General features: G+C 41.7%; 1 protein-coding gene across 1 annotated transcript; it reads left to right on the top strand.

Annotated features, from left to right (window-relative positions):
- Nucleotides 1-7363: 7363 nt before the first annotated feature.
- Nucleotides 7364-26816, top strand: LOC118545265 (UDP-glucuronosyltransferase 3A1-like). Its single transcript, XM_036107412.2, has 7 exons — nt 7364-7457; nt 9906-10007; nt 17183-17297; nt 19942-20473; nt 22674-22905; nt 24406-24625; nt 26370-26816. The coding sequence occupies exons 1-7, from the start codon at nt 7364-7366 to the stop codon at nt 26644-26646; spliced, it is 1572 nt and encodes a 523-aa protein (XP_035963305.1). The 3' UTR covers nt 26647-26816.
- The last annotated feature ends 937 nt before the right edge of the window (nt 26817-27753 follow it).

The following is a 27753-nucleotide window of genomic DNA, read 5'->3' as shown; positions in this document are numbered from 1 at the left end:
CATGGATACATCCTAGGGTTGGGTGTGTTGGGAAGTCACTGGTTCTTGGTATGTCTCACACTAGCATAGACCATGCTGGTCTCCCACTACCCTGGCTCCAATTGACATCAACTCCTCTTGTTTATATTAGCACAAACTGTTTTTTTGTTGTTGTTGTTGTTCAGTTAGCCACTGTATAGTACATCATTAGTTTCTGATGTAGTATTCAATGATTCATTAGTTGCATATATCACCCATGGATGCGTCTTTGTCTATTAACATTTTCTTGCCAGAACTCTTTGGTTTCTTGGCTTACTGAATAGCTGGGACTATGCTGTGTTTCTGCCCATGTGTAATTTGACCTACTTTTCAGATTTAAAACTTTGTCCCTAGCTCATCACTATTCTCTCCTAGGCACTATGCTCCAGTGATTCCAGTCTCCTGATTCAGCCACTTTCTCAGTCTCTTCCTCCTGCTCTTGCCTCCATTCCTGTAGTAGATGCTATCAAATCCTGCTTCATGCTCTGGACTTTCCAGCGTGCTTTTACAAGTGCCAGAGATCAGTATATGCAACTATAAGCATGAGCGATCCTTTCCCCAGAACTGTGGTAGGCTATGCTTCCCATGTATAAGACAGTCTGGAAGTTCCAGTTAATAAACAGCCTTGGGAGCAACCCTCAACCAGTGGTTCTTGAGATTTAGCATGTAAATAGCCCAATTCCCTTTTCTCTCTTGTGGGATAATTCTGAGTCATGTCTTTTGCACTGTTTTGCAGTTTTCCTATGGAATTAAAGTATGGTAACTGACTTATTGAGTCACCCTTTATTGACTGACTTCCCTTCTCTGTATCAGTTTCCCATTTCCACACCAGTGTTCCCAAGCATTTTCCAAATAAACTACTTGTACTCAAGTCCTTGTCTCAGCGTCTGCTTCTGGGACTGCAATGGACTGAATGTTTCCCCTAATTTCATATGTTGAAAACCATACCCCAATATGATGGTATTTGGGGGTGGGGCCTTTGAGAGGCAATTAAGTAATGAGGATAGAGCCCCCGTGAATATTAGTGCCCTTATAGGAAGAGGCCAGAGAACTAGCTAGTTCTCTTTTTTTTTATTTTATTTTTACTTTTTTATTTTTTAAAAAGATTTTATTTATTCATTTGTCAGAGAGAGAGCAAGAGAGAGAGAGAGCACAAGCAGGGGGAGTGGGAAGCAGAGGAAGAAGCAGGCTCCCCTCTGAGCAAGGAGCCTGATGCAGGACTCGATCCCAGGATGCGGGGATCATGACCTGAGCCAAAGGCAGACGCTTAACCGACTGAGCTACCCAGGCGTCCCTAGTTCCCTTCCTGTCATGTGAGGATAAAATGAGAAGTCAGCTGTCTACACGCCAGGAAGAGTCCTCACCCAAAGCCAACCATGTTGGCACACTGATCTCAGACTACCCAGCCTCCAAAACTGTGAGAAATAAATTTCTTTTGTTTTTTAAATTTTTTTTAAATTTAAAGACTTTATTTATTTGAGAGAGAGAGTGTGTGTGAGAGAGAGATCATGAGATGAGGGCAGAGGGAGAGGGAGAAGCAGACTCCCCATTGAGCAGGGAGCCTGATGCAGGACTTGATCCCAAGATCCTGGGATCATGACCTGAGCTGAAGGCAGATGCTTAACCAACTGAGCCACCCAGATGCCCCAAATTTCTTTTGTTTATAGGCCACCAGATTTATGGTATTTTGATATAGTAGCCAGAACTGAGTAAGAGAAACCCAAATTGCCTCTTCTTCTGAGCTCTCTTCAAAGTTCCAGAAAGCGGCCCCCTAAACATGTGCAGATCCTCCCTCCCACAATCTTCCCTCTTAGAACTCCACTGCAGGTACAGTATCCTCTCCGGCGGGGAGCACCATCTCTGCTGACTACACATAGGGCCTACAGGTTGTTCTACAGTTTCTACTTTCATGAAATCTTTCCATGACACCTGCTTTCTAAAATAGGGTTATGAGAAAGTCAAACGGGACCATGAAAGTTGTACTTAGCCTTAATATGTTTTTGTAAGTCAAGCAGCAGGATATGTGGTGATTTCTAAGACTATTTTGATTCAGGAAAAGAATTCCATCCCCTTTTCATTTCATAGCAATGGACCTTCCTATATGTTATGTATCACTAGAAATTAAATTGACTAGTAGTCATAGAAGTTCAAAAAATAGTGGCTTAACCATATGAAGAGTCTATTTCCTTCTCACATGAAAGATGGCTGGAGGTTGGAAATGTGGGACTAGAATGGCAGTTCCCTAATGTCCACAGTTCCCCAGTCCCCTCTTTCCTTTCTGGCTAGCCACTCTTGCTGGTTGCTTCCATCAAAAGGTTTCTTCATGGGTGCTATGTACTTTCTGTAGCTGGAGCCAGAATATATGTGCTCTAGGCAAGGAAGAAGGAGGAAAAAAGAGTTCTGTGCAATACAGGCAGAATAATGGCTCCCCGCAAATGTCCATGTCCTAATACCTGGAACAGGTAAATATGTTATGTTACATGGCAAAGGTGATTAAGATTGCAAATGGAATTCAGATTGCTAATCAGCAAACCTTAAAATAAGGAGATTACCGTGGGTTATCAGGCGGGCCCGATGCAGTCACAAAGGCCCTTTATAGTTGAAGGAGAGGAGAGGCAGAGAGATGTGACCATGGAAGAATGGCCAGAGAGATGCAATGTAGCTGGCTTTGAAAACAGAAGAGGAACTATGACCAAGGAATGTGGACCTCTAGAAACTGAAAAGGCAAGGAAATGAATCCATCCCTAGGGTCCCCAAAAGGCACAGCCATGCCAACACCTTGATTTTAGCCCATAAAACCAACATCAGATTTCTAACTTACAAAAGGGTAAGATAATAAAGTCATGTTGCGTTAAGCCACCAAGTTTGTGGTAATTAGTTACAGCAGGAAATAGAAACTTAATAGAGCATGTCATCCTTGAAAGCTGTTAACTATTCAGTGACTCCCATTTAACTTCTATTAATAAGAACTCTGTCACATGATGACTCCTAGTTACAAGAGAGGTTGGAAAATGTAGAGGCTTTCCTTTTGTTTATAAGTTTTATTCCAAATAAAATTGAGGTTTGGTTAGTAAAACAGAATGGGAAAAGGAATATTAGGTCAGGCTTTCATCAGAGAAGAGAGAACACTATGAATTATGTAGAGAAAAAGATTTATCATTGGGGCTAGAACTTACATATCTGTGGTAGCAGGTGGGACAGCCCATATGAGCTTCTAGTATTGAGATTTAAGTCAGCCAGACTGGATGCGAGGAAAAATAAAGTGGATGAGATGAGGGGCGCCTGGGTGGCTCAGATGGTTAAGCATCTGCCTTCGGCTCAGGTCATGATTCCAGGGTCCTGGGATCGAGCCCCACATTGGGCTCCTGGCTCAGCAGGGAGCCTGCTTCTCCTTCTCCCTCTGCCTCTCTCCCTGCTCATGCTCTCTCTCTCTGTATCTCTGTGTCTCAAATGAATAAATAAAATCTTTTTTTAAAAAAAAAAGTGGATGAGATGAGAGCAGGAATAAACTGGAACCAGCAAGGATGACCTGGGACTTGTAAGGATGACTAGAATCTGTCTATGTTTCTCATACCTCCAACCTCAATGCCCTGGGGGACCTATAAGAGAAGCTGGCCCCTTTATCACAGAGCTGCATGTGCACTTGGCCCAGGACTCACAGAAGCTGAAGGAGGGAGCTGCAGGATCAGGGTTATGGCTCCACACCAATATGGGATGTGTTTCCATTTGTATCTTCTTTAATTTCTTTCAGCAGTGTTTTGCAGTTTTGATTGTACAAGTCTTTCACCTCCTTGACTAAGTTAATTCCTAAGTATTTTATTCTTTTTTGATGCTATTGTAAATGGAATTGTTTTGTAGATTTCTTTTCAGATTGTTTACTGTCAGTATAGAAATGCAATTGATTTTTGTGGCTTACTTTGTATTCTTGCTATATTGCTGAATTCATTTATTCGTTCTAACAGGTTTGTGTGTGTGTGTGTGTGTGTGTATATAATCTTTAGAATTTTCTACATGTAAGATCATGTCATCTGTGAATAGAGATTATTTTACTTCTTCCTTCCCAATTTGGGTGGCTTTTATTTCTCTTTCTTGCTTAATTGCTCAGGTTAGAACTTGTAGTACTATGTGGAATAGAGTGGTAAAAACAAGCATCCTTGCTTTGTTCCTGATCTTAGAGAAAGCTTTGTCTTTCATCATTGAGTACACTGTTTGCTGTGGGTTTTTCATTAATGGCTTTTATTACGTTGAATGTTTTTATCATGAAAGGGTGTTGAATTTTGTCAAATGCTTTTTCTGCATCAATTAAAGTGATCATGTGGGTTTTTTCCTTCATTCTGTTAATGTGGTATATTACATTGATCGATTTCCACATGTTGAACCCTCTTTGCATTCCAGGATAATTCTTGCTTGGTATTGGTGTGTAATCAACTTTATATGCTGCTGAATTTGGTTTGCTAGTACTATTGACCCTTGAACAGCATGGGGTTAGGAGTGCTAATCCCTCACATAGTAAAAAATCTGCATATATTTGGACTCCCCCAAAACTTAACTACTAATACCCTACTGTTGACCAAAAGCCTTACTAATAGCATAAAGAGTTGATTAACATATACTTTGTATGTCATATGTATTATATATTAAGTGTATATGTATTACTAGTACATGTATAACATACACTACATGTGTAAGTTATATGTATTATAAATAAATGTATTATAAAAAAGCCATATGGTACGTAATATGTACCGTAAATAAGCTAGAGAAAAGAAAATGTTATTAAGAAAATCGTAAGTGAAAATACCTTTACAGTACTGTACCTTATTTATTGAAAAAAAATCCACATATAAGCGGACCCATGAAGTTCAAACGCATTTGTTCAAGGGTCAACTATGTATATCCAGTCTAAAGACAACAAGAACTGCAAATAAAACTTGTCTATTGAGTAGGTTTTTCACAGTTGTGTGGGTTAGTATATTTGACCTCACTTTCTATGCATGATAGGACTGAGCAAATGAGTAAATGTATTGATGTTGTTTCTTACTTTTGGAAAAGAAAATTACAAATGTGGAAATGGGGAAGATTAGAACAACCCCTGTGATGTATTGAATTGAGATATCAGTATAAATTATAAATTGATTTTTTGTAACTAGGTAATAGACATAGGTACAGCATCTATAAGTAGAGAAATAAATATGGGATCTTGCTATCTATATCTATAACCATATATTTCCTAGCTCTGTCCACTGAAAGGATTATAAACAGTGGTGCTTTGTTAGCAATGAGCACACTTAGAAACCATACGGGTATCTTTTGGTCTAGTAGATCATGAACTCCATGAAGACAGGGACTGACTTAGGCACAACTTTACCTTTCAGCCTTAATTTGGATTCTGTGCATACAAGAATCTATAAAATTAAACTGTTTATAGGCACCCAGCAGGTAAATTTCAGGGCCAGATTATAATTACCTGAAAACCAGCCTTCTCTGTCTAGCCTAAGCTGGTGAGAACCTATCATCTAATGCTGTCACCACCCCTCTGTCTCTGCTAACAGGTACAAATCAGCAGCAGTGGTTGCCAGCATCATCAGACACTCCTACCCCGTCTCCCTCCTGTCCCACCCAAGGGGTTGGTGGGCTGGATCTATCACAGCCTCCAGATGGGGTGCAGCACACCTCAAGCCCCACACTTTCCAACAGCCGTGGCATGAACAGTACCTTCTCAACATCTTGTTCCTGCCGGTGGTCATCCTGGGCAATGTGCGGCTCTGTGGGAAGCTACTGAGTGTGGTGGTCAGCTGGCTGTGTGGGACCAGGAAACAGAAGAAGACCTGATGCCAAGGGTAGCCTTAGGAGACAAAGTATGGGGGGGGGGTTACCATTTCTTAGGAAATTCCCACCGATTCTGGCAATTTCTGTTCCCCACATCATATCCACTTGCTAATTTTGTTGCAAATTCCTGCTCATTGGCTTCTTCCTAAAATTGGAATTCTTTATTCGGCCCTTATGGCCTTCTTTATTTGCCAGTCAGCAAGGGCTGTTCTGTGATTTTGTCCCAGGGTAATTTGGAACAGTGACCTTCATATTTTAAGCCTTGAAGCCACTTTCCTCGTCACGCCTCTCTTCGAAGCACTGAGCCTGAACCATTCCAGCCTCCATGTCCAGTATCTTCTCAGCCTGTTTCCCTCTCTCCTGCCTCTACCACTTGGAATCACACCTAAAATGCGTACTTTACAAATCCTTTCATTTTCTATTTGCCTTTCCTGCAAACTCTTGTCAAAGCTCAGAAAGCTATATAATATAGCTTTCAAAGAAATATAGCTCTTTGATCAGGAAAGTAAAAGTTTTCACAGAATTATCCTCCCCTGCCCCTTGGAAAAGAGAATTGTTACCTGTGACAGGCTGTAAGGGAAGCTGCACTGAAAACCTTTACAAGAGGTTTGCTTTGGGGATAGAGAATGTAAAGATGCCTCCTGGGGTTTCCATGCCCTGTCCTTGCCAGGGCTGACATTACAAAGAGGCAGAATTACAAGATGTCTTCAGTTTGGTGCCTGAGGAGACTGTGATAAGATTCCCAGTCCTATTTTATAATTCTCATTCAGAATTATAATCTCAGCTTTAGAGGTTCAAACCTCCAGGTAAAGACTTGGACTTCTGGAGTTAGGACTCTAGCACCTCTTCATGAATGAATGACCTCCTTAAGAGGTCTTCAGAACACAATCCAGGAATGGTAGGTCGACTTCTCTTGCGGGTTTTCTTCTAGAGAGTAGACATAAGCTACTCCCAGGGAGTAGACACTACCTCCAGGGAGTAGCGTCTCAGAGATTTTAAGCAAATATCTAGGGAAATGGAGTATGCGGATGACAGTATGAGGTCACCAGAGCAGTTAGGAGGTGGGAAAATTCGTGGAAGGGTCCCTAAAATGGGGATGGGTGTGGGTCACCTGGAGGTGGAACTATCTTGGAAGCAAATTCCTAAGGTCCCTGCATTCCTGGTTCAGAGTACCTTCTCTGCGGAGAGTGTGGTGATTACGCGGACAGAGAGGGGTTAAGGAGAGCTCACTAACCCCTCCTTCCCGATGTCCGGGGTTAGGAAGGGTGAGGACAAATTAGCCAGTGGAGCAGGCACCCTGGGAGGTGGAGCAGAAGGGCAAGAAACCGCAAACGGAAGAGAACACAGGCGGGGTCCATCTCTCACGTCTTCCCAATCTGCCCGCCAGCGCATTTCCTTGGCTCCGAGCGGAGCGTGTGCCCAGGGCGCACAGGTCGCTGCGCTGTGCGAGGCGCGGGGCGCGGGGCGCAGGGCTCAGCGCACTGGGCTGGGCTCCCCGGCTCACAGCAGAGCGAGCATGGCGGGGCAGCGGGCGCTACTGCTCGCTGGCTTCCTTCTGCCGGGGTTCCTGCTCTCAGAGGCCGCCAAAATTCTAACTCTGTCTTTGGTGGGTGAGTGCTTGGCGGGAGAATCAGGCGCGTCCCAGACACCCGCGGGAAGGCTCAGTCAAACAGCGCTGGGTCAGAGGGTCACTCCAGGTGGTTTTCCAGACTGGGCTTGGGTCCCAGGCTAGAGGGGGAAGAGGCAGGAGGGGGTTGTGGGGAAATGAGGGGCCCCTACCACCGAGAGGTGAAGAAACTTCCTGAGAAAATAGAATACTTTTTCCTCTCTCTTCCTACTCAGATTTGCTCTCTGAGGCGCGGGAAATGGGTCCAGAAGTTTGCGATCCCTCTCAGGGCTGGAGACCCGGGGCTGCCTCCTCCAGGGAGCGGGCTGCAAATTCAGAGGCTCACCCTAAATTTCTGGGGGGCGCGCAGCCGTTGCCAAAAGAGACTGTAGGAGCGTGTGCAGGCTCTTGGAGGCCAGGGAAAGGAGCTTACGGGGGGCAGAAGCACTAATTTTCTGACACTGCAGGGGAGCCAAGGTGGAGCAGGGAAGGTATTTCAATGACACCTAGGAGGGTGGAGTGCTTTCCATCCCGAGGGAACTTGGAGAACTGGCCAGGGCTGGGGACTGGGCCTTGGACATTCGGGTCTCGCCAATGCCCGCTCCTTTCACCGGTGCTGCTGGAAGTGTTTGAAGGATTCGGGGGACTGTTAATTCTGCATTTTGTGGCCCCAGTTTTACTTCCTTTACTTTTGCACCAAAGGGAATAGAAGATGAAAAGGAAAAGAGATAAAGGGAAAAGGATCAGGATAAGGGGTCATCATAAGATAAAGGGACAAGGATCAGGATAAAGGGTTATCATAAGATGGAGATTTCCCAAGATTGTATTTCCACCCACAGTGGGCTCTTTTACGTAACTGTGTATAGATCACTGGGAATCGGGGAAATCTTAGAGCTGGAAAGAACCATAAATAATCGCATTTAGGCCCCACAGTGTTTTCCTGAACAGGAAACTAAGGGTCAGCACATCAGGCACCTTTTGTCAGAGCACACCAGGCCTCCCTAATGGTACACATCAGGAATTTAGTTGGGGTTTCTTATCCCAAGACCAGCCTGTCCACAGCTTCCAGTCTCACGCACTTTTCAGTGGGGATTAAAAAAAAAAAAACAACTCTTTAAGAAACCCTGTAACTCCTTTTGAACTCTTTTTTTTTTTTTTTGTCGCGTTTTGATTGTTAATAGTGGTGATACCAAAGAGCTCCCTCACCTCTTCAAAGCGTGCGTCCTCTGGACTCTGAGAGGGAGCGGGTGTGGTTTGGAGGCGCTGGAAGCCCCACCTCTGGCCCAGAATGCACCGGGCTCACCAAGACGCTCCGGAAAGGCCGCGAGTGCGGGCTGGCTTCTCCCGCGTCTCCTTTTCTTCCAAGGGTTAAATGTGAAGCCAGAACAGGCAGTCTGAGGGGGTAGGAGTTTGTGTTTTATATAATCCGTGTTACCTCAGGCAACACAAGCACAGATTTAAAAACTAGGGTAATTTCCGGTAATTTCCACAGATACACACCGTTGCAGTAGGCCGACATCCCTCTCTGCTGACCCAGTCATCACGGGACTTGCATCTTCCAAACAGCTCCCACTTCCCAGCTTGGGCAAATTCTATTCCTTCCCTCCTGGTCTGACTTCCTCTGCTACTGAGACTCATAGATTCAACCAAATGTCCCATGATTCATATGGTTTTGGATAAGATTTAGTGTGATAGAACCTGTACCTCCCCAGATGATCAAGCTTCTGTTTCCTTAGGATCCCAGGATTTTCCTAGGATGGGTGATGCCCCAGTCTCTCATGCATACAGGATCCTGTAATCCCACCTCAAGGGCCCACAGTTATTCTGAATGCCTTAATTTGATGTTCAGCAAAATTCAGGCACCAACTGAGAAACATCCTGCCAAGTATATTTGAAGCTCAAGGATTTTGGCTTGAGTGGTGGCTCAGCTTCATTCTGGTCCAATGGCTCTTTCTTGGACTGATATTCAAGTTCCCATGTTTCTGCCTCCTACACTAGCATAGATTTCCAAAGAGTAAGATTCCAGAACGAACTCTGACTAATTGTCCATTGGGAATCCTTCACGCTCATATAGGGCACTGTGCCACACTTTACACAAGTACAGTTATTTCTTTAGAGCACAGTGTCTCCATAAGGCCTGGCTAAAATTAGCATATACTTAGGATCAGGAATTCCTTAAGGCATAAGCAGAGAAGCTCGTCACACTGATGGTTGGTCATTTTTGTGACTGGAGTCACAATGAGGATCTGATGGAGGTTTGCCAAAGTCAAGATTTGGGCCACTGGGCCCTGAGTGAGTGGCTGGGGCTTACCCAAATGGAGATGAAGCTCATCTTCCTCTACTCACCATCAGCTTTCTGTCGGCTAATTCTCATCTCCTGGATCTCTTAACCTATCAGCTTTAGGCATTTTATTATCCTCATTTCAAAAGTGAAGTTGTACATTGTTCCTAGGTGGAAGCCATCATCTACTGCTGGACCGGGTGTCTCAAATTCTTCAAGATCACGGTCATAATGTCACTATGCTTCACCAGAGAGGAAATTCATTAATATCAGGTATCTTTTCTCACCAATTTTTTTGTTTCTTTTACTCTATGCAAAGTGTAGAGTAAAACAATACCTTTTGCTTAGAAAACTGTTTTTAAAATCTAATTGGACTGAAAGAATGAAAAGTGTGTGTGTGTGTGTGTGTGTGTGTGTGTTGATGTAAGGTGTTGGAAAACTTCTTGGCTCTATCTCCCAGCACTCCACACTCTGTAGTCCCATATTTTCCCCCCTTACCTTGCCTTCCACTTCATCCCAAGCAACCCTCCATATATTGCAGATTATTTTGGTAAATGGTACTTCATAACAGCTTGAAAGCATGTGAACAGAAGTGTTCAGCCAAATATGCCATTTTCTTTTCTTATATCACAGATTCCTTTTTTTTATATCATAGATCACTTTCTCCTTTTATGATATCTGAAATCTAAGAAAACTTTCTTAAGAAATCCCTTATTTATCCAGCTAAGATCAGAATCTATCACTGAGATGATTTTGTTTTCTAGAAAAATCAATGCCTGGTCAACAGTTTGTGTATAATGATGTTGGACGTTCTTAACTGAATCATTGAATCCAATGAATTTTAGCTAAAATGAGCAAATCTTATCAACTCTTTTCTGTTGAAAGACATGAAAACAGCAGCCCAGAGAACTGAAATGGTTTGCTTAAGGTGATATGGCAGGTTAATAATAGTGTTGGGTGGATTTAGGACTTTAAGCTCTGGATTGCTCAATCTGAAGTTTTCTCAGGCTTTGATTTAAAAAAAGATGCAATTTTAAGCAGCATCTTCAGGGAATAAAATTCTGAAAAATTATAAAACTTTGAAGGTGATCAGGCTTTGTTATTGTTCAGATTTTGTTAAAACAATTTTTTCTGTGAAAATTTCTTTCAAGATTTTTATTGTGGTAAAATATACACAGCATAAAATTGACCTCTTAAACATTTGATTTTTAAGTTTAGTGACTTTAAGTACATTCATATTGTTAAGCAACCATCACTGCTGTTGCTCTCTAGAACATTTCCCTCATCACAAACGAGAACTCTGTACTGATTATATGGTAACTGCCAACTACCCCTTGTGGGCAGCCCTTGGTAACCATTATTCTACTTTATTTCTCAATAATTTGGCTATTCTAGATACCTCATTTAAGTAGAAACATACAATATTTGTCTTTTTGTGTCTGGCTTGTTTCACGTTGCATAATGTCTTCAAGGCTCATCCATGCTGTAGTATGGATCACAATTTCCTTCCTTTTTTAAGACTGTATAATGTTCCATTGTAAGTATATACCACATTTTGTTAATCCAGACATCTGTCGATGGGCATGTGGGTTGTTTCCACCTTTTGGATATTTTGAATAATGCTGCTATGAAAACTGGTGTACCAATATCTATTTGAGTCCCTACTTAAAATCATTTAAATCACCTTCTAGATTAGGTTCTGCATTCATCACTGAACATGATTTATATACATATCTTTTTGCATCTGTGTTGACCACAGACATGATTAAATAGCTGTAGTGTATTATTTTCAAGGTAGTTATTCTTAATTTTGAAAATTGCAATTAAATTTAATTAAAATTTTTAATGAAATTAAGTTAAATTAAAATTTTAGATTGATTAAAAAATAATCCTGGTAGTTTCCATGAATTTTGAGAAACTAATAAAAGCTTCAGACCTTCTACCCCTTTAATAAATATATGTACACAAAAATCTATAAACAATTTGGGGAGTTCATGGATCCCTTCAGTATTTTTTTTTTTTTATTAGTTTCAGAGGTAGAATTTAGTGGTTCATCAGTTGCATATAACACCCAGTGCTCATTATATCAAGTGCCCTCCTTAATGCCTATCACCCAGTTACCCCATACCCCCCCACCTCCCCTCCAGCAACCCTCAGTTTGTTTCCTAGAGTTAAGAGTCTCTTATGGTTTGTTTCCCTCTCTGATTTTGTCTTGTTTTATTTTCTCCTCTCTTCCCCTATGATCCTCTGTTTTGTCTCTTAAATTCCACATATGAGTGAATTCATATGGTATTTATCTTTCTCTGACTGACTTATTTCACTTTGCATAATACCCTCTAGTTCCATCCATGTCGTTGCAAATGGCAAGATTTCCTTTTTTTGATGGCTGAGTAGTATTCCATTGTGTATATATACCACATCTTCTTTATCCATTCATCTGTCGATGGACATCTGGACTCTTTCCATATTTTGGCTATTGTGGACATTGCTACTATAAACATTGGGGTGCAGGTGCCCCTTCGAATCACTATGTTTGTATACTTTGGATAAATTCCCAGTAGTGCAGTTGCTGGATCGTATGGTAGCTCTATTTTCAACTTTTTGAAGAACCTCCATCCTGTTTTCCAGAGTGGCTGCACCAGCTTGCATTCCCACCAACAGTGTAGGAGGGTTCCCCTTTCTCCGCATCCTCACCAACATCTGTCTGTTTCCTAAGTTGTTAATTTTAGCCATTCTGACTGGTGTGAGGTGATATCTCATTGTGGTTTCGATTTGTATTTCCCTGATGTCGAGCATTTTTTCATGTGTCTGTTGGCCATTTTTATGTCTTCTTTTGGATCCCTTCAGTTTTATCCTTAGTTTCCAGGTTTAAAAGTCTAGAGTTTCTTCCAATATTCCCCAATCACAGGTATTTCTGAGGCTTTGAAACAGCGTATTAATTCTTTACCTTAGGAATAGAGCTTGACTAGATGTCTGCAAATGGGGAAAACACATGACTGAGTTATTATTTCTGGCCTGATGCCCATTTCAGTGCATTGTAACATTTGAACCATTTATTAACTCCTTGTTTGGACACACTTCCCCGTCTTGTTCATTTATTTACTACTTTAATAAAGAAATGATATCAGATTGAAGAAGCAAAGATTTTCAATATTCACATACACTACTGCTCCAACCAATATCTGGCATTATAATTGGGTTATTGATAGAGGTTGGAAAAATATTAAGAAGCATGATAGAGTAAGTCTAGATAGTCTTGAAGAGACTATTGGTAGAAATGTGGATGTTAAGAACTCTGTTGCAATATATAAAAATATCAAATCATTATGTTTTACACCTGAAGCTAATGTAATGTTACATGTCATTTGTGTCTTAATAAAAAATATAAGAACTCTGCTAATGAGGACTAAGAAGGAAGTAAGGAGCATGGTAGAGAAAATCTGTATTGTCTGAGACAATATGTAAATCATCATAAACACACTTCTGGTAAAAATACAGATGGTAAGGATTTCTTGCTTCTTATAGTAAAATGTGAGAGGAAAGAGATAAATTGAAGGAAGAACCATTAAGCATAAAGAAATGAAGACTTCATGATTTGGGAAATTCTCAGCCTATCCAGATTGCAAAAGATTCTAAAATTAGGGGATTTGCTGCCAGCAAAGAGAAAACCAGTGGTGTGGCTCGATAACCTCTTGCTGATGCCTCTGAATAGGTCAGAATATTCAGTCTCACAGAGCTCTTTAAATATTGGGTGTGTGAATCATGAGTCCCCTCAGCCCTGTTGGCTGAAGCCAAAAGTAGAGGTGAAATTCTTTTTAAAGATCTGTGTAGCAGCTCTTGTCTAGCAGAGTGAATTCCCATGATATACCCAGAAGATCCATAAGGTACTTGCGAATTTTATACAGGATAAATACTGCCAATTTGGACTAAAAGGACAGAGAAAGAGTGACATGAAAGAAGGTCATTGAACTCAGAAACACGCTCATAAACTATTTAGCTGAGAACTTATGCTACCTTTCATGAAGAACAAATGAAAAGTCTGAGTGTGAAGCAGTGAGTACAAAGGGTAGAACTTCAAGCTTACAGTGCTGAGCTTCAAGTCACAGCAGGTTATTTCCAGTTTTTAAAACCTAACATGGTCTGCCCAGTTGGATGTCAACATTTCTTAGGACCAGAAATTCATATTTTCCTTCCATTTTGTTCCACTTTGAATGATAATATCTGTAACTGGTATCTTAATGTTTCTTGGAAGCAGATAAACTTATTTCCTAATTTTCATAGGTCCACAGATGGATCGTATCCAGATTGTCCCACCCATACTTTATTGAATTATTTGGATAATATAATTTGGGACATTCAAGCTAATGACATTTAGATGAAATTTTGAACTATGAGTTGGTGATGTGATGGTTTGAGACTTGTGGGAATGTTGGGATGGAGTGATTATATTTTGTATGTGATATGGACATGAGTGTTTGAGGTCCAGAAAGCAGAACATGGTGGTAGAAGATAATGTCCCCACCCAAAGATATGCTCTAATCTTTAGAACCAATGAATATGCTGCCTTACATGGCAAAGGAACTTTGCAGATGTGATTAACATAAGGATTTTGAGATGGGAAGATTGTCTTGGATTATCCATTTGGGCTCTATATAGTTCCAAGAGTCCTTCTAAAAAAAAGAGATGATTGGGGAGGTGGGAGGGGTATGGGGTAACTGGGTGATGGACATTAAGGAGGGCACTTGATGTAATGAGCACTGGGTGTTATATGCAACTAATGAATCACTAAACTCTGCCTCTGAAACTAATAATACACTATATGTTAATTAACCGATTTTAAAAAAAAAGAGATGACAGGAGAGTAAGAGAAGGAAATGTGATAATGGAAGGAAAGTCAGATGATGGATGATGTCATTGTCAGTTAAAAGGAGGCCATGAGCCAAGGAATGAAGACAATCACTAAAAGATGGAAAAGGCAAGAAAATGTCTTTCAGAGCCTCCAAAAGGAATGCTGGCCTGCCCACAACTTGCTCTTGTCCTAGTGAGACCCATTTTGGACTTCTGATCTCCAGAATTATAAGATAATAAATTTGTAATAAGTTTGTAGTAATTTACTACAGTAGAAATTGGAGACTAATACTGCTATCAACGGTGGTCTAGAGAACTCCAGAAAGCATGGGAAGAGGTTGCTGAAGCCTTTATAATGAATGCAAATGTGGGGGGCACTAATGACAGTGCGTATTGTATTGTAGTTTGGACAGATTTTAGATCTTTTTGTTATTTGGCCTTATTCAAAGTGGGCTGATTTTCAAAAATAAGTATAAATGGATTTAAGGAAAATGTATAAATCAGAAATATATTGCCTCCAGATTGCAAAAAGGCTTAAAAGTTGTTGGACTTCTTGAGATATTGTGGTGTTATGAGTCAATAGTTGTTTCTTTTTTTTTTTTTAATAAATATTTGGTTCATTTATTTGAGAGAGAGAGAGAGATAACACACAAGCAGTGGGAGGGGCAGAGGGAGAGGGAGAAGAAGAAGCAGACTCCTCATTCAAAGGGGATCCCAACTTGGGGCTCGATTCCCAGGGCCCCGAGATTGACCTGAGCCAGAGTCAGATGCTTAACCGACTGAGCCACCCAGGTGGCCCAGTAGTTGTTTCTTGATAGTGTCATGGATAGAGAGGCCTTAACTGATCAAATACTTCCTAGGAATTTAACCGAGGTCCTAGGCCTTGAGCTTTGCGTGGGACAATGGCACATCCCTTTCTGTGCACTCCTGTGGGAATGTTGCTCTGTCCTGAAGAAGTATGTCAAATGAATCTCCTTAGAGTGGGATATTTTCAATATAATGTCCTACCTGGGCTTCTGGTGAAAGTTGGATGTGGTTAAGATTTTGCCAATAAAATTGTGGCCAATGGTAGGATGTTGAAATACCCCATGGATAACTAGTTAAAGGTGCACTGTGTCCTTTCCAAAGTGAAGGCAAACTGATGTTGAGAGTCTGTTGACATAGGTACTGAAGAACATACTAGCCAAATCTGTGATTGCAAAGTACTTGCCAGTACATACTTGGATAGCAGTACTTTCACTAAGATTGGGCTTGGTAGTTTCAATGTGTAAGACTGTGCATTAATCTATCCCCAGTTTACACACATTTGATTGGATGTTATGACTGATGAAAGCATACATGTATAAGAGAGTATGGAATATTTATTACTCAAATAATAAGGCTCACTATTTTTTTTTTTTAAGAAGAGTAGGAAAGGCTCCTAAGTAAATCTGAAAAATGGCTTTCCAGAGGAGGGAGGGATGACTAGTTTGAGTTTTCATTGTGGGTAGAGAGTTGAGATGTGTTGAGGGTTCCCCCTCATTGGTCTTTACTTGCATGGTTTGAAACTTCCACTGTGGCCAAGGGTAGGAGCATGTTGACTTTCTTAATAGTTTGCCCAAGTGAAACACTGAAGAGAGAGTGGGAGATAGGGCTTGAAAACTGTCAGGAGTCAAACATCATAAATGGACTCAGACTTTTCATTACACATGGATATGTGGGAGAAGTCATGCTGGTAAGTAGAGGTACAGAGGTCTACTATTTTATGTAAGCTTCTTAGTACTTTTTTGTACTTTTTACTGAATCAAAAAGCGATTTGGATTTATCACTCTAAATAATGAAAATGAGCTTTTCTAAAACAGAAAGAGCAGAGGCTCTGGAATCAAACAGACTTTATCACTTCCTATGTGTGCAATTTTGACAAAGTATCTTAATTTGCTTAAGATAATCTTCAATTACCTTTGTTTTCTCATCTGTAAAATGAGACAAATAGCTATACCTTATGGAAGCTTTTTTAAAAATTTTTTTTAAGATTTTATTTATTTATTTGCGAGAGAGTGTGAGAGAGAAAGCACAAGCACGGGGGAGGGGTAGAGGGAGAGGGCGAAGAAGGCTCCCTGTTGAGCAGGGATCCAGATGTGGGGCTCGATTCCAGGAAGCTTCCAGGGCGCCTGGGTGGCTCAGTCAGTTAAGCATATGACTCTTGATTTTGCCTCAGGTCATGATCTCAGGGTCCTGAGATTGAGCCCCTCATCGGTCTCTGCACCCAGCAGAGTCTGCTTGAAATTCTCTTCCTCACTCTCTCTCTCCCTCTGCCCCTTCCCTCACTCACATGTGCTCTCTCTCTCTCAAATAAATAAATCTTAAAAAAAATAAATGGAAGCTTCCATAACTTTAAATTGAGAAGCACTCCTTAATCAGTGTAAGGTTCTCAATACATGTTATCATTTTATAAGATTGAATGAATGAGAATGCAACCAAACCATATAAAAATAGTTCAAAAGGCAAACATTCAAATAAATATAAAATTATTTGAGCAAACAAATATTGATCTTATCACGCTAATGTTAATCCATGTTTTGTGACATACTTAACATTTTTAACCCATGGGTGTTTTTTAGATTTTAAAGAGAAGGAAAAATCATACCAAGTTATTTCTTGGCTTCCACCTGAAGATTATAACAAAAGATTGAAGGAGAATTTTGATTTTCTTATGGGAGAAGCTTTGAGTGACAGGTAATTGTTATTTTTTATTATTTGAACCAAAGAGTCAATTTTAGTGATACAAATGAATGGATGGATGGATGGATGTTTGGACTGAAGACATAAGAAAGGGATGGATGGATGGGTGGGCAGATGAAGGGATACATGATGAGTGGATGGTTGGGGAAACAAGTATTCACACCAAATTATCCAATTCAGTCACTGGAGATTCTTCTTTGCTCTGCACTGTCCCTGTTCCATGAATGGATTTCTGTAGAAAGTAGAAGCTGTTCCTTCTGGGACATCCTTTCAACACTTCTCTTACATCTTTGCTTATAACCTCCCCAACACAGAAGTATAGGTACCTCAACCTATCACTGTTGGTAGGGAAATGAAAGTGACCTTCTTCCACTTATTTTTCCTTCTTTTCTTCACATATATTCCATTCATGGTGGAGGAGACTTATGAACATTGATTTTATAGTAGTTGAACATCTGGTCATGTAAAGTCCTTTAAAAAAAAAAAAAAGATTTATATGCTGGGGCAACCCAGAGAGAGAGAGAAAGAGGGAGAGAGAGAGAGAGGGAGTGAGCAGGAGTGGGGGGAGGGGCAAAGTAAGAGCCAGAGAGAGAGAGAGGGAGAGGGAGAGAATCTCAAGCAGACTCCCTGCTGAGCGTGGAGCCCGATGGAGGGCTCAGTCTCACAACCCTGAGACCATGACTTGAGCTGAAATCAAGAGTTGGATGCTTTACCGACTGAGCCACCCAGGCACCTGGCCGTATAAAGTCCTTGTAAAAAGCCATCAGTCTTATGCAAAATAAGACATGACTCCTTTTGCCTTATCTGAATGGAAAGGAACACATAACTCCTTCGTCTTAGACATAAATGGGGAAAGACAAAAATCCATGCCTATTTTGAATAATTACAGTGGCCTTGCCTTCTTTTCACCTTGAAAATTTTACTTACTAGTCAAGATCTTGCTTACATTTACTTTTTTTCAGAAAGTCTTTTTCCTTAAACTGGGAAGCCACAGTCCCTCTTGTCTAGGTCTGATGTAACCTATTCATTTGATACTTAGTCTATATTATCTTGCACTGTTAGTTATATATTTTAAATACATGCCTTGTCTCTTCTCCCTTAATGTAATATTTTTGGAGACAGGCATAGGTAACCATGCATTCTTAAATATTTTCTTCTGTTTGTTAGCTTAATTTTAAATATGATTAATGCAATACATCCTAGGAATTTTTACAGCACTACTGAAATTATCTAAAATATCTGACAATCACACTCCTTTGTTACATGAAATCTTCAAAAATACACAGCCAAGGATGATTTTTGCCAATTACTTCCATTGTATGACTTGAAGTTGTTCCTAAATATCAGGCAGAGATCTGTATATTGTTAATAAGTTCTTCGCTTCTGGTCCTTCTCTATCTGGGGTGCAATGGTACAGTAGTGTACAATTACAGGGTGCCAGGGTATTGATTCTCTTGGTCCTCCATGTAGCCAGCAGGCCACTGATGTCTTGAGCTTTTGCACTTGTTACCTCTGATACCTTAAAGTGCAGGTGGACATTCTTATCTATTTCCCCATAGGTGTACAAACAGGAAGGAAAGAGTCATATTCTATATAGGCAGTGATGGGAGAGCCTTGTAAGGAGATAGGTCCCTGGAATATTCCCATGGGCAAAGTCTTAATTACATGTTAGTACTCTTTATCACTATCTTCTCTGGACATGTCAATCTGCATTGAAGTAAAAAAGCTAATAATATGTTTATTATTAACCAGGCCTTGCTTTGCTTTGCTTTTCCTTTCTTTATTTTCTCTTCTTTTCTCTTCTCTTCTCTTCTCTTCTCTTCTCTTCTCTTCTCTTCTCTTCTCTTCTCTCTCTTCTTCTCTCTCTTCTCTTCTGTTTCTTTCATTGCCAAACTTGTGGGCATAGAAAGGTGAAATTCCCATCTTAGCTGAAGTTTGAGTTCTAATGTGATAAAATAGTCCCTTGGGTGAGGTGATCTATCACATTTAGAATACACAGTGATCTTTTTTTCAGATGTAGTATTCTATAATTTATCAGTCGCGTATAACACCCAGTGCTCATCACATCACATGCCCTAGAATACACAGTGATTTTTAAAAATAGCCTATATGATCAATATTTATGGAACTGTGTCATCAAGTGACTTCCACAGTTTGGCTGAGTAAACAAGAAAATCACTCATAAAAAGTCAGTATGTAAAAGAAAGGTAATGAGAACATTACAGAATTTATCAAGTAGAAGGAGTTCTATGAGATTTGCTATGGTCAGAGAAGGTTCCCAGAGCAGAAGGTCCAACAGTGACAATTTGTTTTCAGTTAACATAATTCAGTTGTGCTCATGGATTTCAAGAATTAAGAACTCAAAGTCATAGTTTTTTGAATAAAGTGGCATAGAGAGTGCTTGGGATTTGGATGAGAGAAGGAAGAGGAGGGGAGGAAGGGAACACTCTCCAGAGCAGAGCATGTTCTCAGAGTAACTGAGATGAGGGTATTTATGGACAGTGGTAGAATAGGTGCACTGCTGCTAGATGTGGTCTTGCTCACCTGCGGTATTTTCTTTGTAGACCAAGGTTCCTTTATGTATTGTGAAATTAACAACTCCAGTGAATATTCACCATTTTTCTTTTCTTTCTTACAGATACACATTTGGAAAGTTTTTAAGCTTTATGGAACAACTGGGGCTTCAGTGCAGTCATTTTCTAAGGAGAAAGGATATCATGGACACCTTAAAGAATGAGAACTTTGACCTAGTGATAGTTGAAAATTTTGACTACTGTCCTTTCCTGGTTGCCGAGAAGCTTGGAAAACCATTTGTGTCCATTCTCTCTTCCTCGTTTGGCACTATAGATATTGGACTGCCAAACCCCTTGTCTTATGTGCCAGTATTCCGTTCCTTCCTAAGTGACCACATGGACTTCTGGGGTCGAGTGAAGAATTTTCTGATGCTCTTTGATTTCTCCATAAGCCAATGGCAAATCCAGTCTGTATATGACAACACCATCAGAGAGCATTTCCCAGAAGGCTCTAGGCCAGTTTTGTCTCATCTTCTAAAGAAAGCAGAGCTGTGGTTTGTTAACTCTGACTTTGCCCTTGAATTTGCTCGGCCCCTGCTTCCCAACACTGTGTATGTTGGAGGCTTAATGGCCAGAGCTGTTAAACCAGTGCCACAAGTAAGTGATTAGTACTCAATATGGACTTCATGCAGAGCTCTGCAGTGCAGAGTTGGTGGCTCCCATGCCAGTGGGAACTGGGACAGAGTAGGGTGAGGCAAGTGCACCTAAGACATGGTTTTTAAGGAAGACTCACTCTCAGGGTCATGCAATTATAATGTTAGGACTGAATAACCCTGAGATTGAGGACCTCCTTACATAGTATACCCGGGGTCCTCTTCAGTTCTGGCGCTGGTGGGATAAGCTTTTCATTTTTTTTTTTTTTTTCAGTAATCTCTAAACCCCACAAGGGGCTCAAACTCACAACACGGAAGTTGAGAGTTGCATGCTCTTTCCACTGAGCCATCCAGGTGCCTTGGGATAAGGCTTTTAATAAGTTAATATTTTCATGTGCATTTTGTATGATCATATGTATAGTAACTGTGGGGCAAGCATCCATTACATGTGAGAATTGTTAAAGAGATGAGTTAGTCACAATGAAACACACAATACTATGTAACCGAGGTGGAACTGTGTGGGACTGACAGTAAGAACTGTGGACATCATCACCAGCATCCCCAGCCTGTAGAGCCCTAGTTCCTGATTCCACATAGGCCTTCTGATTTGATTGATCTGGGGTCAGTCCTGGGCATTGTAAATTGTGAAAGCTGCTGAGCTGGTTTGAAGGCGTAAACTCAGAACTACTGCAGTAGAAGTTTTTAAAGGGAGGGGAGCTAAGATGAGTTGGCTTCCTGTTGCCTATCAGCACTGGGTTGCCATTTTATGGAATTTATCTTATTTAATATCTTGCCACCTGGAGGGAAGTATGATGATCTCCATTTTTATAAACAAGGAGACAGGGATTTGGCATAAGTGACTTTCCCACTGCCATTCATTTCAGAGTGAGGGAGACTTGATTTGGCCTGGGTCTTCCAGGCCCCCAGGCATCCACCCTTCATTGACTGACCTTAAAGTGAGTAAGCAGGGAGAGTTGGAGAATGATCCATGGGCTAGATGGGCTTTGAGTTGATGGCAGGATTTTTTATGGATGGAGCTAAGGAGGGAGGGAGTGCCAGTTGGAGAGAACAAATAGCTCAAAGTGTCAAAGTAAAAATAAGACAGGCATGACTCTGGGTTCCTTTGGTGACTCTAGCTAGACTGGACTAGAAGATTCAATTGCATAAATATAGCCAGGCCAGATTGCAGGAGACTTTACTTGATAGGAAGGTGGGTTAGGCCTTGGTTATAGGGTAGGGGGAGGGGATTGTTAAACAGGAGCATAATGGAAGTAAGGGTTGTAATGGCTGTGAGAAGAAGAAGCTTTTTTCAAAAAATTTTCTCTATGTTTTCCAGTTTTTACGTAGTGTCTCATGTGGCTTTTTTAATTAAGAAGAACAACAAAGCTGTAGTCAAAGTGGTCCTTTGAGATGGTAAATCAAGCAGTGTTATGCTGGATGGAATCATTCCAGGGATGAGGGTCTAGAAGCTGGGGAACGGGGGCTCCAGTAGTCCAGAGTCAGGGTCTGAAGAAATACTTGAAGCAAGAATTCACCACAACTGTGTTAAAGCCAAGATTACAACATTAAATCCCAACCTTCCTTAAGTATTGCCTGAGGACTTTAAAAAATAAACTGCCCAAGTTTGGAGTTAGGACTGGGCACTACCATTTTTTGTCTTCTTATGTGGATATAATTTGCAGTTGTGTGGGTGAGCCACTGAGGTAGAAGATAAGTTACAAAGATCAGTTAATAAGAATATCACAATGTATCAGAGCAAAGCACTGTACGTGGTACAGAGTGTGAGTAGTCAGGAGCCTTTCTCCATTTCTAATACTTATGCTAGAGGCCTTCTCCCAGCTTCTCCAATGTAGCCTCAGATGTAGCACCTCTCTCTGCTGGACCCTAACACCCCACCAGTATTCTTCCTATGCTACCATTTTCTGGTGGCCTTGGAAAATTCCCAAGTGAGCATGTCTCCATTGACCTACGATGAGCAGAGGGTCTAGGATGGCCCTGACATCAGGATTTTAAAGAAGAAAGATATTCCCACCAACACCATGGGTGTAAGCACCATGCACAGGGTACTGAGCTGTGCCAGAGGCTATTTGCTCAGAGAAGGATAAGAGGGTGTGTTCAGTAAATATCTGGCTTTCATTTCATGGCTGTCTAGGCTTTCATGAACAACTTTGCTCACCTCCTTTTCCTTTCTTACCTTTCTCCAGGAATTTGAGAATTTTATCACCAAGTTTGGAGACTCTGGTTTTGTCCTTGTGGCCCTGGGCTCCATGGTGAGCAACTTTCAAGCCCAGGAACTTCTCAGGGAGATGAACAGTGCCTTTGCTCATCTCTCTCAAGGGGTTATATGGAAATATAAGCCTTCTCATTGGCCCAAAGACATCAGATTGTCAGCAAATGTGAAAATTGTGAACTGGCTTCCTCAGAATGATCTCCTGGGTAAGGACTGCCCAGGTCTGCATCACCCTTGTCATTTACATATTTTTAGAACTCATCAGGCTCTGACCTCTAGTAGGGCAATCCCATTTGCACTAGAAGGAGCTGCTAATAGCTAAAGGTAAGTCTGCAGAAGGCAGGAACAGAGCAGCCAGCTGGAGTTCTTGGGGCATCAGACCCTACTTCTAATGAGATCAGTGCCCAAACAGCCATCTCCCCTTCACTGTTTTCTATCCCAGGCCAGATGTCGGCAGACATCCAAGTCACCTTGACCTACTGCATTTGGTCTTGAACAGGGTCACGCAAACACAATCTGAAACAACCTATGGATTCTAAAGAAAACATACCGGAAGGATGTTGCCACTGTATTTAGTGGCTTCAAGAGTAACTGTTCATCACATGCACTTACATGTATATATATACACCTACTCCTCCCACAAACACATCTTTCTTAGTTTTTAAGGTGGGAGCAATTCATAGCTTCACAGCATTGATGCCAATAGTGTCTTCAGGATGCGCCAAAATACCTGAGTGCCAAGATGAACAACCTCATAGTCAGTTATTTGGTCCATTTTGTCTCTGGAACCAGAGAGTTCCCTCACCATCCCCCCAATAGGTTTTCTTTGTGCCCAGTGCTGCTTTTTACAGACCACTTACTCCCATAGCCACTGACAGAATCAAAGGCTCATGATCAAGATAATGACTCAAAATAACCTGGGGAATTGAAGGAACAGATTCCTGGCTCCTCTTCTGCAAATTTAATTCTTTAAGTCTGGAGTGGGGCACATGGTGCTCCTTTCAAAGAAGAGACAAGGAGATTTTGATGTGCATCCCAGTTGAGTGACACAGGCTGAGACAAACTCTTCATTTTCAACAATAATCTTAGTTAGCTTTAAATAGGATGGGATGGAAATGCTGGAAACGGAAATACTCAAGTGTAGGGTCTAGTCTCTTCTTTCAAGGGGCTAATCATGTATTTGAGGAGACAATGCATATAGTATAAACTTTATGATTGCCACATGAGTTATGATGCCAATGAATGTGTCAGGAATTCAGAGAAGAGGGAAATAAGTTGGCAGGTGAGAAAAGAGTGCTCAAGACAAAGAGAAAGAGAGAGAGAGAGAGACAGACACAATGAGAAAATAGAGATGAGCGAAACAAAGGGAATGACTAGGATGTTAGAGAGAAAGATGGATGGGTGGATGGAGAGAGATATGTGCCTTGCTTAGGAGTATTGTCTAGAGAGTCCCCGGAGTCTGAGTCTTAGCTGGGTTCTGGCTAGGGCAAGGAATTTTCATAAAAAGTCAAGGTTTGGAACCCTTTATGTTAGTAACATGCACCTTGGATGTGTCCCAAGCAAAATATCTTTATAATGGCTCCAACAGACTTTGAAATTCCCTTGGCATTTTCTTCTACCCTTCCTGTTTTCCATGGTTTTCTGAAACTTTTCATTCTGAAATTTGTCAATCTGAAATATTCTGCTCTATTTCTTAATTGAAACAGCTCATCCACACATCCGTCTTTTTGTCACCCATGGTGGGATGAATAGCATAATGGAGGCCATCCAACATGGTGTACCCATGGTGGGGATTCCCCTTTTTGGAGACCAGCCTGCAAACCTGAACCACGTAGAAGGCAAAAAGTTTGGTGTCTCTATCCAGCTAAAGCAGATCAAGGCAGAGACATTGGCTCTGAAGATGAAGCAAGTCATAGAAGACAAGAGGTATGAAGCTCTCTGGGCTTGTGGTCACTTAGACTGAATGAAGACATCAAACACAAAGGGCACTGTGTGCCACTTTTTTGCAATAAAAGCTGAAACATCCGAGACACGGAATAATATGTGGGTGATGCCTACAGATGATGTGTTTCCTCTGAGAACAAGACTAGGCAATTTGGGTTAGATGTTGAAAACAATTTCTGCCTTAAGTGTTGGGAGGACCCTGACCTACTCACACAGGGTCTCTGAGAGGTCTTATATTTTGGGGGTGCTTATAGTAGAATTCCAGCTGAGTCAGGAGGTTGCCTTTCTGTCACCCAATATGTCACAGTGTTTCCTGCCTCAGGCCTTTTGTCAGTGCTGCTCCCTAGAACATCCTTCCCTTCTCTTCACAGTGCTGCCTCCTTCATGACAGTCAGAGTCATCTCTAATGTCCTCTCCTCAGAGGGGCAGGTGGTCTTTGTCTGACAGGCCTAAATGTGCTCTTCTCTCCCACCCTCTTCAATCATAATTCATTTTTCCTTCTTAACACTTCTCAGGATCAGTAACTAACCCAGTTTTTTCTGTCTTAATTTATTGTGTGTCCCTCACACTAGAAAGTAGAGAGTTAGCTCCTCTGGACAGCCAAGTGTGTCTCTTGTTTTCCCTGGTGTTCCCAGGGCCTAGCACAGGGCCTGCTAAAGTAAGTTTGGATGAATTTCCATTAAATGAGTAAATAAAAGGGCCTATGTTTTCTTAGGTAAATTCCCATCTAGTACAGTGATCTCATATGAAGAGAAAAATTTATTCTCTCTACTTTATAAATAAAAAGGACTGAATAACTTAAAGTTTCAAGGGCATAAACTGACTCAGAACTCAAGACTTATCATATAACCTTGCACAAAGGAGACCCAAATAAGTTCTTGTTAGATGACTGGAAGTCCCCACATAGCTTATGATTCTTAACCCTAGAAAAGTTGTAAGCTCCAGGGGTCAGATAACCTCAGACATTTCATTATGTTTGGTATCTCATGAAGAGCAAATGGTCACTTTCTGAAGAATGAGTTTGTGAATTTCATTGGCTATTCAAAGACCTAGATCTGAAATGTCCATAATTTGCTAGCCCTATGATGGTGTCATTTGGGCTGGGATGGTCCCTACACATTGCACATCAGGGCTTGGTATATAATTTGTGGGGCCCAAAGTAAAATGGAAATGTGGAGCCCATTGTTATAAAGTTTAAGAATTTCAAAAAACGACAGCAGAGAATTAAAGCAAGCATAGGACCTGTCTAAGTATAGGGTCTTGTGCAAATGTGTGGGCTGCAGCCCATGAAGCCAGTGCTGGCCAATATGATGCTCTGAAGAGGCAGTAAGTACAGGCCTTGTCCTGGGCCCCCATCCCCAGAGTCACGTTTGACATCTAGCCCAGACACCAGCACAACATAGCTGCTTATTATATATATAATTATTTATAGTATGTGATAAGCCTCCTTGGGTAGAGACTAGCCCTTATAAGACTTAGTCAGTTTTTATAGATTAGCACTTTTAGCACTAGGCATGGATCTTTGCATGGAGGGACCAGGTTGAACTTTTCCAGGGGACCCAGGTAGACTGTGGCAAGGCCAGGCCAACAACTTTTCCTTGAAACTGAGTCTTTTGTGCATATAGATGAAAGTGTGTGTGTGTGTGTGTGTGTGCATGTGTGATACGAGGTCTCTAAGACTTCTGAGAGCACGTGAGTAACACCCTGCCTCTGTCTCTGCCAACAGGTACAAGTCAGCAGCAGTGGCCGCCAGCATCATCAGGCGCTCCCACCCCCTGACCCCTGCTCAGAGGCTGGTGGGCTGGGTCGACCACATCCTCCAGACAGGGGGTGCGGCACACCTCAAGCCCCACGGCCTGCAGCAGCCGTGGCATGAGCAGTACCTGCTGGACGTCTTCTTGTTCCTGCTGCTGGTCACCCTGGGCACCCTGTGGCTCTGTGGGAAGCTGCTGGGCGTGGTGGCCAGGTGGCTGTGCGGGGCCAGGAAGCTGAAGAAGGCCTGATGGAGGTGCATCCATGATGAGTGTTTGGGGAGCCACTGGTTGTAGAAGGCTTTCCCCAGCACAGGACACCCCTGGTGTCTTCCCCATATTGGCACTTGATGTGGCACACAAATTGTGAATTGTGTTTCACTATTTTCCGCCTCTGTTCAGAAATTCTTGTGAAGCACTCTTGGGGGTCTTTCAAAAAAATTATGGTAATATACATCACATGAACTTGACCATTTTAGCCATTAAGTATAGAGTTTAGTGGCATTAAGTACATTCATATTGTGGTTTAAATACTACTACTATCCATCTCCAGAACTTTTCATCTTCCCAAACTAAAACTGCACTGATTAAATAATAACTCCCCATACTACCCCATGCCCCCACCCCTGACTCTTGGCAAATCCCTGTTCTACTTCTGTGTCTATGAATTTGATCTCAGGCTTCTTAACCCTCATCAGTGGACTCCTCACTGAGACTCAAACCTTCAGCAGACAGCCCCCACCTTCCTCCCCACTCCCTGTTCCTAGACACAACACCCTGCCTAGTCATCTTGTTGTTCTCTGAAAGGGAGGTATATGCAAAACTAACTTCAAAGGCCAAAGAAGCCATGAGACTGAAGAAAAAGGCAAACAGGTCCAGCTTGATGAGAAATGGTTTATTATAAACAATTATGATATGAACAGAAGCCTGTCTTGGGCTGCCACAAGATGAGTAGATCTCCGCAACACCATCTCCAGTTAGACCTGCTTTTATGGCCCTGAAGACTGGGCAGTACATACTGGGGGCTCCCTGGAGGAGTCATATCCTGAGCAGATCAAGGAAGCTTTGCCTGGAGGGTATACTTAAGGGTGTGTTAAACAAAAGAAAAGAATGGAGGAAGGGGCTGTACTCAAGAAGGCTTTAGGCCACAGAGCAGTTATCGTGGTGGAATTTCTCAAGATGGCCTTAGTCTGGTTCATATACTCGCCATCTCAGAAACTTTTCAGTCTCTCTCCCTCTTTCTGCTTTTTTCACTTTTTATGATATGACATAAGATATTGGCCTGTTCTTCATTTTGGCCTTTTCTCTTGCACCTCATTTTCACCTCACCTCCAAGCTCAGGAAGCCTGGTCTCTGTCC

Source organism: Halichoerus grypus, chromosome 2 (genome assembly GCF_964656455.1).
Source record: "Halichoerus grypus chromosome 2, mHalGry1.hap1.1, whole genome shotgun sequence".
NCBI classification, from domain to species: domain Eukaryota; kingdom Metazoa; phylum Chordata; class Mammalia; order Carnivora; family Phocidae; genus Halichoerus; species Halichoerus grypus.
Note: the sequence above shows the minus strand (reverse complement) of the source record. Positions and strands in the feature narration are given on the sequence as shown.